Source organism: Gavialis gangeticus, unplaced genomic scaffold (genome assembly GCF_001723915.1).
Source record: "Gavialis gangeticus isolate Ggan-Ray unplaced genomic scaffold, GavGan_comp1, whole genome shotgun sequence".
In the NCBI taxonomy this organism is placed as follows: Eukaryota; Metazoa; Chordata; order Crocodylia; family Gavialidae; genus Gavialis; species Gavialis gangeticus.
The window spans coordinates 11,003,236-11,019,124 of NW_017729006.1; the positions used below are offsets into that span (position 1 = coordinate 11,003,236).

General features: G+C 38.7%; 1 protein-coding gene across 1 annotated transcript in view; it reads right to left on the minus strand.

Moving 5' to 3' along the window:
* The window catches only part of DYNC1LI1 (dynein cytoplasmic 1 light intermediate chain 1), a 60,108-nt gene that overhangs the window by 38,408 nt on the left and 5,811 nt on the right, over window positions 1-15,889 (minus strand). Inside the window, exon 3 of the mRNA XM_019508803.1 lies at window positions 2,473-2,589. Coding sequence (XP_019364348.1) covers window positions 2,473-2,589 — 117 coding nt within the window. The remainder of the gene's footprint in view (window positions 1-2,472; window positions 2,590-15,889) is intronic.

The following is a 15,889-nucleotide window of genomic DNA, read 5'->3' on the forward strand; positions in this document are numbered from 1 at the left end:
CGTGCCACAGGCCTCCCCTCCTCCCTCCAGCCCATGCTGGAGCCAGACACACTCCACAGCCACCTGCATAAGCAGGATCTGTGGCAGCCACCATGCTCTGGTTCCAGCAGGATGTGAGCAGCTGGAGGCCCCTTCCATCAGGGCAGGTCAGGGAGTAAGGGGTACCAGCAGGGCCAAGGAGCTGCGGGTTAGGACTGGCCATCAATGTTTTCAAATGGGTCCTGGCACAAAAAAGGTTGAGAACCACAAGTGCTAAGCAACTTCATTAACCTCCTTCCAACTTTTCTTTGCCACAATGCCTACAAACTAATTTGATGGCAGATAGGCTGCTAATGTGCTAAACTAATACCCGCAATTCTGATAAGCATCTAATTGTTTTCATGCATGTCATTTTTTGTTTTCGTCTTGCAGAACAAACTCTCTTAGCTTGTAATAAGACAAAGCTAAGATAGAATGTGGGGAGAAACTTGCTAGGACACACAAAAGGCACCAATACAAGTTTCTTTAAGTACATTAGAAGCCAAAGACCTGTCAGGGAGTCAGGTAAACCTTTGGATGATCAAACTGTAAAAAGGGTTGCTAAAGGAGGATAGGGCCATTGCCAAGAAACTAAATACATTCTTTGCATCCGTCTTCACTGTGGAAGGAGTTAAGGAAATTCTAAATCACCAATTCACTCCTCTCTAGGGACAAGTCAGGCTGATTCAAACTGAGGTTTCAATATATGAGGTCATAGAGGAAACTGATAAGCTAAACAGTAGCAAATCACCAGGGCCCGATGGCACTCACTCTACGGTTTTAAAGGAGCTAGATCAGAAATTACTGAACTCCTACCTGTAGTATGCAACCTATTGCTAAAGATACCTTTAGTACCAGAGGACTGGAGGTTGCCAATGTGACTCCCATATTTAAAAAAAAAAGACTCTAGGCTCTACAGGGAATTACAAGCCAGTAAACCTAACTTCTGTTCCTAGAAACTGGTAAAAACAATAATAGAAAAAACCTGTTCAGCACATGGATGAACATGACTTGCTGGGGAGGAATCAAAGCAGCTGTAAAAAGAAGATCATGCCTCACCAACCTAGAGTTCTTTGAAGGTTTCAATAAGGAGGTGGATCAGGGCAATCCAGCTGACATAGTATATTTAGACTTTCAAAAAGCCTTTGACAAGGTCCCCCACCAGAGGCTTAACTAAATTAGGTAGCTATGGGATTACAGGGGATGCACACACGGATTAGGAATTGGCTCCACAATAGAAAGCAAAAAAATAAAAAACAAACAAACAAAAAGAATAAGTGGTCAGTTTTCAGAATGCAAAAGTAAGTGGGGTCCCTCAGGGATCTGTGTTGGAACCAATGCTGTTTAACATATTCATAAATGATCTGGAAAAGGGGGCAAGTAGTCACATGGGCCAATTTGCCAATAATAGTAAATGCCAAAAGAGAAACTAAGTAATTATTTACTCTTACAACAAGAACCAGGGGGTTACAAAATGAAGTAGTAAGTTTAAAACGAATAAAAAGAAGTTTTCATACAGTGCAGAGCTCATTGCCACCAGAAGTCGTGGAAGCTGACAATTCAGCCAGATTCAAACAAGGACAGGACATATTCAAGGAGGAAAGGGACATCAGTAGCTATCGAGCATGGGAGTTAGGGATACAGCCTCTGAATTAAAACTTCCTAGAGCAGAGGTTCTCAAACTGTGGCTCGTGGACCGCGCCACTGGTCCACAGAAAAAAGTGACCCAAAGCTAAAGCTGACAAAACATTACACCTGACTTCCCAGAACTTTGCACAAAAAAACAAGCACATCCATCACATTAGAAAGGCAGGACTACTGATATTAAAATATGAGTTGCATGCTTTGATTTGTAGAACAAAAAAAGGTTTATTAAGTGTTCCGCCGAGACCCTCAGCAATTTTCAAGCGGTCTGCAAAAAAAAAAAAAGTTTGAGAACCACTGTTCTAAAGCTTAAGTGTTAGAGGCTGCAAGTTAGAGGGACATGGGGGGGGGGGGACGAACAAGAACAGACGGGACACCCTGGTCATACCCAGTGCACTCTCCCTTTCAGCATCCACTCTGCCACAGAGATGTGGGATACTGGGTCCATCTTGTGCAGTAAGTGGCAATTCTTATGCTCTTATGATTTTGATCCTTTTGTGCAATACCTAGCACAGCCGAGTTCTGGGCCTTAATTAGGGCTCACAGAATATTTGTATTGCCATAGCACCCAGAAGAGCCACACTATTCTATTCTTGTCTCACCACTCTATTTCTCACCTAAAAAGAAGCCAAACAATATATGTATTATAAGGAGTCATGCAAAAACCCCTTTAGCTGGGCTTGGATTTAGACCTATCAAAAAAAGTAAACAACCAATCTGAGCAAGTTAAACACACTATATCTTACTACTAGACCTTTCAGCCACTCTGGAAGCAAGATATCAACTATTATAGATTCACATGATACCTACCATCTCTATCTTCATCATGCACATTTAAATATAGATATTCCATTCCTCTTCCTTTCTTGTAGTCCTCTATTCCTTGAATTTTTCCTATTAGACTAGTTTTGCCTGCTCCATCTTCCCCTAGATGAAAAAAGAAAGAAATTAAAAAAAAATCACAATAATGGTTCTCATTTGTTTGTCCAAAAAAAAAGGTAAATAACCACAGGGATCACTCAGCTGAAGACAATCTGAAAACACTGGTATTGGGTCAACTATTTCTTTTACAAAACGTATGCACCACTATCCAATATTAAACAGTAATATTTACATCATGTCATTAAATACCTATAGCTTGCATGAAAAAGCATTTCTACCATTTGATGTTTAATATTACACACTGAAAAGTTAGCAAATTTTGGTTACCCCTACACATTTAAGTGACTATTTGAAAAGGTAAGAAGAGTTCATTTCTACAGAGCAACATGTATTTCATGCTCATCTAACACCAACCTGCAACTGAAAGAGAGGAAACTTTGGGGGCTGAAGTTGCTTTTTCTTGCATTCTAGAACGCCTACAACCTTGGTGTCAACCTTAAAGTCAAGTGAATGCTATTTCAAATAATATGGAATAGTAGGCAATGACACAGCACACAATAACATGGCTAGTTTTTGTATCCTTGCCTTGCATATATATAAAAAGAAGTCTGCACTCTTACAAGGCCTAGGAAGGAGGGAACCACTGTTTTAGACTACAAAGGTATAAGTGTGTGCCTACCATTCTTCAAGCCAAAAATATTAAATTAACCTTGATATTTATTATGACCAAGATTAAAGTGTTTAGGTATATGTACAGCACTAATAAGAATGATACCAGACACCCTAATATACTAAGGTGAAACTAGGGAGAATGCTGCTATACGTCTCACTTCCAAAAAAGCCCTAAAGAAATTAACACTGCAACATGACCATAACATTAAGAGTTAATTTGAGTGCTGTCAGCAATTATTTTCAACAAGTCAGTGCTTCCCAAACTCCAAGGAGTACAATAATACAAGTATACACAGTTAGAGCCAAACTGAGATGCGTATATAATGTAAGGATTTACCACTCTCACACTGGGTGCATCTATACATGCGTTTTACTGCAGAGCTGACTAATTAGGTCTGCAATAAAGCATCACCATCCACACATGCATCAGTATTAGGGTACAGTAAAATTAACTCTGCCGTAAAATAGTACCATCAGGGACAGTGCCATCTTATGGCGGAGTAATTAACTGCAATTAAATGTTCCTGCAGACAGTGACTGCCAGGTGCAAGTTGCACTCAATCAGTCCAGCCAGCCAGGGACCAGACCACCTACTCCAGCCAGCCCCACCACTGCCACCTGAAGGCTGGAGCTAGCTCCCAGTGCCTGACCCCCCCCCCCGCCACAAATGACTGTGCCAGCCCAGGGCTGCTTCACCCCAGCTCTAATTGCTGCAGTCCCAGATGCACATGTAGACCCCACATCCAGAAGCGATTAACATTGGCACAAACTGCTCCAGAGTTTATTTCATTGCCGTAATAGCATGAGTAGATGCACCCGCTATCGTCTAAATGCATGCTTACAGAAAGTTATAAGCACTCATTCAAGTATAGAAACAGTTTGAGAAGTCCAAGTGTTACCTAGTTATAAGAAGTTTGGTACAAGTGCAACGGATTTTTCAAACTTGCCATATACCATGAAAATGTATTAGTCTTGAAGAATTTTAGGAACTATTTTTACCATTACTCTTAAATATAAAATTTTTCAGCAGGTCTATAAATAAACTTGAACAGAATTTTACAGTTACATTTCTAATCCACACAATAATTTAAAATTGTATTTTTGCTGCCTTTATTATTTCAAAAGGGATTTCAAGTTAACGCCAACCTCTCACTTGGAAATTAGTTGTATGATGTTCCTAGTTTTAAAATTCAGGGAGGGTGTGTGTGTGATAGGAAGATTAAGAATGTAACTAAAAAAAATCCCTGCTTACCTAATTACAGTGATATAGTAGATTTTGGCCATGTTTTACAAGATTAATCTTTTGGGATGAAAGAAGCATGAGCGGTTTTGTTTTTTGGTTTGAAAAAAAATTGAATCTTATATTTTTTATGAACTCAAAATGCCACAGCATAGGCAATTTTCCATTGCTTCTAAGTTTAGCACAATAAGAGCTGTTGCTCAAAGTGCAGCATGCTTTTTACAACTTAAAAAAGGAAAAAGAAAAAGCATATTTTTGTTCTGGGATCATTTCTTTTTTTGGTTGCATAGTCCAAGCCAATAGTTACAAGTTACATATACAAGATGTCCACCTGCTACAGTTCAAGCTGTCCTTAGTATGTGAATAAAGTCCTCAGAGCTGATCTTTGTTTCTAATTTCAGCCAAGTTTCCTAAAATTGTTATCTATAAACAACTTGAAATAGTGGCTCTTAAAATCTCCCAACATACAGGTTGCTTAAGTTGACACCAACTATTGCAAAATTTCTTTGAATATTAAATTTTTGTAAGGATACAGCTTCACTTGCCTCAGCCAAAGTAACAGCTTACACAGTAGCTACAATGAAATCTCTTAAAAGTGAGCACAACCCAAGCTCAGGGCTAGAGTCAGAGCTGCAGCAGTCACCTGCCCCACACCCTACCCTGTACTCAAACCCAAGATATACCCCCCCACATTCCAAAAGGGGAAAAACCCCTCATCTTGGAATCAAGTAAATACAGTAAGTATTGTCTTGCTGGGAACTATATTAAAATCCCCTTATATCAGGGGTTTTCAACTTTTTTAATAAGTGTACCAAAATCGGAGCGGGGGGCAGGGAAGAGTGGTGAAGTACCAGCTACGCAGCGCCTGCACGGCCCCACTCACACCACCCCAGTCCCACTCCTGTGAAGCAACCACATAGGATGAAGATACTATCCATGCCTGCCCCCACGTACCTCCTGGGACCATTCAAAGTACCCCCACACACACCCTGAGGTATGCGTACCCGATTGACAACCCATGCCTTACATCATTACCACCAGTGTAGCTCATTTGCAAAACTAATTGAGGAACAGACAGATTAAAAATAAATAAATACCGAGTTAAGGGTAATTTCCCTTCCCTCACCCTCTCAAGAGGGTCAGCTTTTCCATCATAACTCGTGTGTATCTGCTTCTACCCTGAGGAAAGCAGAAAAAACCATTACTGTCAGCTGGTCCACAGTAGTAGCCTCTCCTTTGAACTAGCTATAAAAGACATTCATACCTTAAAATAGCTATTCTTACCCTTACAAAGTTCTTCAGAACATTGCTTTCCATGTTATGAAGATTTGTGTTCTGAGCTACACCCTTTTCCTGAAACTCAGTATTAACATTGTAGAGATAAGCTTTAGGCAAACCGGGTTTTGTTTGGTCTGTTCCCCACCCCCCTCCTTCCTTAAAATTTCTGGTTTTTAATAGATACAGAAGCGTGAAATAGTCGGTACATTTTCTCCAAGTTAAACACTACGGTCATACACCTTACTGAAATAAATAAATTAATGATTATGATCTTCTAGCATAGAAGTTAAAGCTATTTCTCACTTTTCCCCTTTGTACTCCTTCCTATCTTTTTCTTGGCAGACTCTCAAATGTCCACCCATTTGAACTAGCACAAATTGGAGGGTGAGTCATAAGAAATAAACTTGTGTAATAAAATCATATTTACTGCAGGGCATCATAGAAGGTAACTCCCAGTTAATTTAAAAGGAGGAGGTAAATACATCTCTCAGATAAAACACTATCTACAAAGAAGAAAACATTTTCAATTTACTGAATATTTTTTAAAATGTGCAACTACTAAACACTTGTACTAGTTTTTAATAATACTTTGTATTTTATGTTTTACCACTTAAGATCTCCACGCTAAGTGATATTTGAATGTTTTCAGGTAAGCTATGTTAAAAGTAACCTGAATATTTTGGGTGTAAACATACAGCGCATTAACCATTGGAGTAAATTAACTACTCCAAGATAACAATGAAACAGACGCAAGGTGCACAGCTTTACACTGGCGTAGATCACTCTACTAGTGGGCACAATTACCCTCATTAAAATGAGAAGTTGCTATATGCTGATATTAGTTCCACAAATGTACTGGTTGTATCCACCAGTCTATTTGCATCCTTGACTGCAAGACTCCTTTCCTGATATCTAGCAGTCACGCACTGCAGTCAGTTTGGGAGGGCTAACTGCATCTGTTCCTTAGTTTATCTTGATTTTGTTCTGTTATGGAGTAAGTTTACTATTTCGTAGTAATCATGCATCTTCACCATAAGGGTATCTTTTTCAAGTTTTGTTTATTGTTGCTCGAAGCTCTTTAATTTGCGCACAGAAACCCCCCTGCTTTTTGACTTCTCAGTCACAATTCTGACTTTCAAGTACTCTTTGGGATAAATATAATGAACCAACTGCAAATGACTAGCTGTTAACACTTCCAAGGATCAATACACAATTTAAACAATGTCTGTCAGCACCATTTTAAAATACTGAAAAAGATATGAAACTTGTTAAATTACACAGATATAAGAACATTTCAGGGGGAAGGAAGAAAGAAGAATCCATATAAATTTCGCAGCTGTGGTGTGTAACAACAGGATTGTAACATCTTTTCTAGCACTCAAAGGGGTATGAAAGGCTCAGAGTATTAGGGTTGCATCAACACCCTGCTTTAAACATGTAAAAAACCCCAAGTCTGCTTTAACACTTCAGCATCATGGAAGCTTTTACAAATGGATTAGAACAAACAAACAAAAAACCCCAACAGGCAGAAAAAACAAAAAGCAAATATCAGAAAAAAAATCAGAAGCAAATATCCCCTTTGGTTCTGGCTGAACTATTTTCTGTCCTTATACTGAATAGTGGACTGACCATGAAATTTCAGTAAAATGTCTACAATGCTTGAAAGTGTAGAACATTTCAATTAACATGAAAGAACAGGAGACAGAACAAAAGGTTATTTGGGAAACACATGCTACTCAGTAATCGGGGGAGGAGGAAAGGGAAGTGGAATCTCACTAGTAATATCATATATAGAGATATGTGTAACCTGCCACAGAGGGAGAGGGGGAGGTGCACGTGCGCGCACACACACACGCGTGCCTGCCATAAAAGTGACATTTGTCTGAAAGAAGCAGCCTTCATGAAAGGAAACACCGATTCAAATTAATCCTGAGGATACAAATATTAAGAACTAGCATTTTGGTGATTTACTAGCAACTATTACTGCACCTCTATTGGCATCCTTCCTATGGATAGTATGGTGCATTTTGTCCTATTTCACTCATGTAGACCTGAGCAGCAGCCCAACCCCCCTCCCCATTTTTGTTTAATAAGGAGATTGCAAGATGCAATATATGCTTTAACTTCTAAGTTGGCCAATCAGGACTTGCTCCTCTACTTAATTTAACTTTATAAGCAATCTGAACTCCCATCTGGTAGAGCAAAAGCTGCCCATCTGTTCAAATTAGAGCAGAGTTGAAACAGCTGGTCTCCTGAATCAGTTCCCCCCCCCACCCCAAAAAAAGTCAGTACTAGTAAAATAATATTTTCTTCATCTGCAAAGCTCACACTTAGTAAGACCAGACGCTACCTTTAACAGAAGAAATATTCTCTCACAGTTTTTGAAGAACTGAGAGGCACATAAGCATTATATGTAGTTCAGAAGTTAGTAAAGAAGAATTGGCTTTCCAAAGATCACAAAGCAAGTTAGTAACAGAATGAAGAATCTTTGGGGATTTGTCTACTAAAAACCACACTAATTATCTGGAAGGATCAGATGTTGCAGCAAACATTGACAGAAAAACTCCCAGAAACTGGAAGTAAGGCATCTAATGGAAGGAGAGTCCTGTATTTGAAACTAAAGGTTAGGATGGATTTACATTCAAATCCTAGTGCACAACACCCCATCCCCTCACCCCCTCCTTGCTCTTGTACAGAAAACTAAAGAGTTCTCCCTTACTGTTAGGCATCTCCAAGTCAGACCTCAGAGTCCCCATATGTCAAAGAGCAATAATACTATTAATAATATTTGGAACCTAGATGTTACAGTGATGGCAACAAATCTGACAGTTTAATGACATTAGGTATCAATGTATGATTTACACTAAATCTATACTTTAATAGTAAAATTGCATGATAATAAGTATAAGTGAAGCTACAGAATAATGAAAACTGAAGAAAAGAAACAAAGATGACAAGAGAATAGCACAACTGTTAGTATATACTATGTTGAAGCATCTATGTTGGACAACTGTCTAATTTTAACATTAAAGCCAAAGGGCATTTCAAAATGTCCTTTTTTGCCCAGTTGCTCCCAATTCACACTCAGTCCACTGCTTCCCTTGCTCAATTCAAATTCAGATTTCTGCTTTCTAGATATTCTCTGTCCAAGGTGCTATTTACACTGTGCTCCAAAAGTAAAACCTGCAAAACCCCCCCCTTCAAATAAGCTACGTGCAATTCTACCAAATGCTCTAGAGCAGAAGTTCTCAAACTGTGGTCCACAGACCACCACTAGTCCACGAGCTCCATTCAGATGGTCCACAGAAAGGTTGTGGAACAATTGAGAATATCTGTGCTTATAAGGCAAGTCTACTGATATTAAAATATGAGTTATGCACTTTGATTTGTAGAACAAAAAAAGTTTAAGTGGTGCACTAAGACCCTCAGCAATTTTCAAGTGGTCTGTGAAAAAAAAAAAGTTTGAGAACCACTGTGCTAGAGTACAATATGCAGCATCCTTAAAAATGGTTGCAAAATGAAGCTCTGCTACCTTATCAGGTACAACTGTACAGCAGGGTCACTGATGTACAATACCACCAGGGCATGTCTATTTAGAGAACATAGCCAGACATACGCACTTAATTATAAATATGAAATGAAACTTTAATCAGAATAATTTTTGCATTATGACAATTATCAAAACTTTGGTGGAAAAAAGTAATGACAGACAAAAAAATCAAATTGTGTATTCAAAGGACAAGTCTGAATTATTAATAAATCATCTTAATAATCTGATGAAACTTAAATATTCTGTGCTTTTATTTCTCTTTGCACAGTGAAAACATGAAAACAGTTCGATTCTCTCATTTTTATTTACAATTCACAAAAAAAGGTGCTAGTTGGAACAATGCCTTCTAACTTTAAAAGTTTCTGAAATCTCACTTTAAGCTAACACTAACTTTGCAGTCCATTTTGCTAATATACACTCATCACAGCGAAAAACATTTTAATAGACTAGCACAAGTATTTTCAAGCTAAATGATGCATTTTAGGCATTTGTCAGGAAACAATGACTATAACGAACCCACCCGCATTTATTTATTTGATTTATATGCCACTCCAAGAAGGGCTTAGGGAGGTTCACAATAAAAGGCATAACAACTAATCCTGCCACACCAGTTGTGAAACTATATAGATTCTTTTTTCTCTACTGTGAAATTTTCTTAGGATGGCTATGTAATTTAACAAGTTCCAATTTTTTTTCAGTATTCTAAAATGGTGCCAACAAATTGTTTAAATTGTGTATATAATAAAAACAAAAATAGGTAGCAAAACTGTAACAAACTCCCTGAACCATACCCCAGCTTAACTCTGCTTGCTAACCGCCTACCCAGATAGAGATGTCTAGGCTCAAGCAGGCCACAAGGGAAAGGAAGTCCAGAGCAGTGGAGCTACTACTGGGAACCTCATCCCCCATTTCTGCCATGCACAAGGTTGCTCTCAGCTGACCTTAGGGACAGAAATAGAAGACAAGGGACCACTTTTCTTCCTTAAGTGCACAGGACCCAGGCCATTTAGGGCCTTACAGGTGAAAACCTGAATGGCACCCAGAAAGCTACTGGGAGCCAGTACAGACTCTAGAGTACTGAAGCAATTTACCCCTAGAGACCAACCCTTGGCAGAAGAGAGATTGCTGCATTCTGCACCAACTGCAGCTTCCAGACAGCCATCAAGGCTAGCCCCACATTTTCTTGAAGTTGGCTTCCAAATGTAACAAGTCTCACTTTCAATTTCACTTCACCAGTGTGAAATTACTAGAATTAAAAATTTTATCTCCTGCAATACCAGTAAAATTAAACATGAGTTAAGCTTCTCACAGGAGAAGTATGCATGAAAGGGACAATTGGATAGGTTACTAAGCCTTTCAGTTCAAAACAGCTTATATTAAATATGAAGAACTTGAAAGCTTCCACTCAAACCCGTTAAGTTGTAGAGCAACTAAAAAAAGTGGAATTTCTTTAGGAAGAACAGGGCAAAGCAAGCCACTTCACTCACTGGGTAGGTTCTAGTTACCCTTCATATCAGAAAGTTCCCACCAAATTTTTGCCTTGTATGGTTCTGCCCCATCTACATCTTTAACAGCCTCCATGTTGCACATAACCAGAATCAGGAGTAAACTCAGCCACATCGGTTACAGAACTATTTTCCTTCCTCATTTGTTGTCTGCTATTCTCTGCTCCAGCTTAGCATTTACCACTTTTGTTACTTCTTCCTTGCTATGGCATTTGCTTTCATGTACCCTGATTACATGCCATTTTTGTTACTAAACTACAACAACAAATAAAACTAATAGTCTTGCAAGTTTCACTGTGCTATCATAGGTTTCTTCAGAACAGCAAGTGAGCCACTGGTAGGGCAGAGGAAAAAAAGTTATCCTCTTACAACCCCTCTAACATAACGAGAAATAGAAACCAATAAAAACATGCTGTATACACCACACTAAATTCTGCTGTTGGCAATATTCTACATGACAAAACACTAGAGTTAATTGCATTTAAATGATGTTTAGCAATACAACCCCCACCAAAAGTTTTGCTTATGCCATCTTTGTTACCAAGACCTAAGAAGCATTTCATTTTATGCATTTTTCTGGTTGTTTTTCACATCTCAGAGAAAAGGCGGGAGTTGGATCTTGTCCTCTAGAAGAGAGGAGTTAAACATCATGGAAGATTTCAGAATCAATAGGACTACAATGTCACATCATCAGAAGTGAGCTAATTTCTATTCTCACTGCTTAAAGTGTAATTCTGATCTCAGAAAAATCATGTTATACATTTCTAAAACCAAGTTCTCCAACAAAGTCAGGAAATATCACACATACCTGCTTCTGATGAAAAAGCAAGCCAAGTTTCCTAAAACCTTCCATGCCACTATATATTTAACTAAAAACAAAACTGGATACGGACTTTTGCCACTTCTTGGAAGGTTATCTTCAAGGGAACTTTAATTATGCAGGGAATCAAACACTTTGTCCACACAGCCATTTCATTAGTGAAAAAACAGTTAGCAAGCACTTTCTACTGCTTGTAGAAATAAGAATATAAATTTGAGATATACAAGGTATTACATCATTATGAAATCTTGCTTTATAGAAGGCCTTTAATCGGAAGTTCAATATAGTCTGTTATTTTTAACATGATTCCACAACCAAAGTTAAGAAGTTTTGATCAGACTCGCACATTCTATAAAATCACTTCACATGCAAGTTCTAAATAAAGAGATTACAGATAATTCACCTAATCCACATTTTCACTCTTGGGAAAGAAAAACCACCCCCCAAAAACAAAAAACAAGAATACACAAACCCATTTCTCCAGATTACGTTTGCTGTATCAAAGTTACCTCTTCTTAAATAGTTTGGTGACTTACAATGAAAGAATGCTGTTGAAGTGATTGTACATGGAAACACATTAGATTATGTAATCTGGCTAAAGAATATAAAAATAGATGGGCATAAATTTATGAAAGAACTGTTTTACCAAAATCTAGCTTCACCCACAATTCCAGAAGGCCTGGGTATTCTAGGGAAGGAATCTCAGATGTAAAACTGGTTCTGAAAAGGAACAGCAAATGGCTGAAGACCACCAGGAAAGAAAATGAGACCAGAAAGTGCTACGATTTGTTAGAGAGCTATTCCTGGACCTTAGTTCCTCCTTTGCCTCTTGCTAGACCACATACATTTGTGGAAATTGGGAAAATATAGGTATTCAAAGGTCACAATCAGGAAGAAATTGTACTGTTCCTATGAGTGGGATGTCTATCACTACATCCAACCCAATCTATCTTCTGCACAAGACACTATACTGTATCCCTTCGTCATCCTTCATCATGGATCCACCTCTGAAACTAGCTTCAATACCCACAATCAGTACTTAAACAAGTAGTAAGATGCATTTTAATGCGATTTAAATCAAACTTTACACATGCCCCTAGAGGTCAGAATCACAAACTCACTAAGCATTAAAAATTTAATTCCTTCACTACTGTTAACAACTTCCCCAAGCAGCAGCAACATTAAAACAGCTGTGTTTTAGACTTAACCCACACATTCTGAAGGTTTAATTTTGCAGTTATAAGGTTTTAGACAAAGCTCTATGATGTGTGAAAACTCAGTTCTTGCACTAGCCAGGAGTTTACTTGTCACTGGAATTTTCAAGCTGGTGTTGAGTATAGCTTACGACTCTTTGCCAAATATTAGGTTTTAGGGTTAATACCCAACTGCAAAAAATGGGACACCTCAAATCTGTTTCAGTCTACAGTCTGAAACAGCATGGTTCATACTATTCTCTCCATGTTGAAAGTGAAGGATTTGGAGTTAGGGGGTTGAACTGGAGGGAATATCTTGAAGTTGAGATTAAGTTAAGGTGGTATAGACAAGCATTGTAAGCACCTGAAGGATTTATTGTGGTTAGGAATAGCTGACAAGTATTTCAGCAAAAATATTCTGCAGATACTTAGAGAAATTTAAATGAACGATGACCAGAGAAGAAGAAGTTACTTAGTTCCCTCACAGACAAAAAGGGGCCCTTTTCAGTTCTTTTTATGCATACTGGAGCAGCTGTATATGCTACTGCTTGAATCCAGCTTCAAAATTCACTGAAGTAATAATTTGAATCTCTGAACTAGGATTTACAGTACTCCATAGTTAATCAATATGGAGAGGGTGAAAGCAATTCATATCGGTAATAAATAGTTTCTCCCTCCATTCAGTGTTTATACTGCACTATACCATAGAAGACAAAAGCCCTCTCACAAAACTCAGTTCCTCTCACAACCACACTGTTCTGAAGATAAAGGTTAATTCCATTACTGAACCAAACAGAGGAAATGCTAGTCCAAGCAGACACTCCTCTAGGTATCTACAGGGAGCAGGCAGAGACAGCATTAGGCATGCCCTGCTCTCCATACAGCAAAAGTTGGCAATGAGCTCTCCAGAAGCCTGCTACCACGAGAAAACACAACCATCATAATAGTAATTCTCTGTTTGGTCATTATAACATTGCCTGTAAAACAGAACGTGTCTAGACCACTATGGATTATACAAACACCACCCTAACTTTCAGAATTACAGAAAAATACCAAAATCTTCATAAAACAAACCAAAGGCTCATTGAGTGAATTTAAGAGAAATGCCAGCTGTCCAAAGCAGGAGAAGCTGTTGTTCAGTCAAGCACTGTACTCAGCTTTATCTCATAAAATAATGCTTCTTTTTCTAAACTCAATACTGAACACACAGATGCTTCAAGAATCCCTGAACACAGGACAGCCACATTTATAAGAGTGTGCCGCATAAAGATGAACAAGAACTTTTATCAGAGACAGAACAGTGCAACTGATACCTCCTCAACTGTTTCTATGTTTGGTTCTTCAGTCTTTCAAGGTCTCACATTATTCTTATTTTAGAATTTACTGAAAAATAATTAAATATCTGAAGAAACCGTGTCATACATTAACACTAAACAAGCTCCCAGAAAAGCCAGGCATGCAAGTAGAAACAAAGCAGTTTCATTTTCAAGCCTTAGGCAAGTGAATAAATCTGTTTTGGGAAATGACTGAACGTATCACAGTAACTTCTACACATTTTAAGATGCGCACAAAAAAGTTAAGCACTGCATCCTTCTTATTGCAAACAAAACTTCCATAAGTTTGCAGAGAGCAATCCACAACATCTGCTGCTTTTTTAATAACTCTCTTCATAAAAAGCAGAGTAAAGTAATAAGATTGTGGTCAGTTTTATGGTTGGTATTTTAGGAGTCTTTGGGAAACCAACAAAAATTGCATGCTAAGACTTGCCAGAGTTTTGAGTAGCAGCAAAAGCAAACAATGAGCTATTAACAAAGGATGAGGAGTCAGAAATGACTGAAGCACAAAACAGCGGAGGTCACTGCCTATACCTGTGTCTTGCTGACACCAGGATGCTCCAGATGAGCAAACACAGCAAGCTTAGTCTGCAGCAACACCAACTCCAGATAAATAAAAAATGCAGAGGTCACAAACACGTGTTTAAACTTAACCACTGAGGGTAGTATAAGGTTAGGATTCTCACTGTGACTTTACTCACAGGCCTCTCTTCATCCCTAATACTAAATTTTTGGATCTACCTAGAAACCTTAACAAGAACTAATCTTAGAAAAAAAAAAAAAAAGAGCATGAGCTGGGCATGAGCAAGCTAAATCAAGTGAGAGTTATGGGAAAAATTAAGCTTTTGGGCCTCTAAGAGAGTCCCAAAACATCCCAGGAAAAAATGCTGCAGTGTTCAGTCAATGTATGTTTTGTTTGCTTTATAGCTAGAATACAGAAGAACTTGGACCTGGGGGACAAACACAAAAGTCATCAGCATCAGTCTGCTACAATACAATTATATTTAAATAAGGAAAAAAGGAAAAATCAAAACAGTTCTTCATATAGTTCCATAATGTTTCCTCCCCCACCCCGTTCTTAGAAAAACTCTGATATTCAGCATACAGAAGGGTACCTGCCTAGATATTAAGCCACAGAAAATAAGGAGTAAAAACATGGATTAAACCATACCCCATTTGGAAAGCTCCCTCCCACCATTCCAACCAACTATTCAAAAAAGTTTGTTTGAGCTTATAGAAAAATGACAGGAGAAAAACAAAACCAAACATGAATGTGTGGAAAGAGAAAGCAAGCCCTTGAACACAGCAAAACAAAAATAAAAAACATTGACACTTCAAAGCCCAGCTTGCCTATGCCAATACCATAATGCAGGGTGCAGTGGAGGGAAAGAGAAGGAGGCAGACCCAAGAAGAGCTGGGGAAGAAATATTAGGGACTGGATAGGGCTTCAACTGAGGGAGTGCACAAAGCAAGCCAGGCACAGGGCCCAGCAGAAGAGGCTGTTACAGCATCTAAGATGCCCTAAGGGTCCCAGGGGCCTCAGGGATGCCTTGACCAGGTAACATACGAAGGGACAGATCAAAAATTAATGTTGCCTACACCGAGCCCAGGAAAAACATCCTTATATGGCATTCACCGCCCCCCACCCCAGCTCCAGAACTGGGAAGTTGATTAACTCAGGGAGAAAAAAAAAAGCAAGACCCGCTTTCTTCTGAAGACAGAAAGTCTCAATAGGTCTCAGTAGGGCAGGAGG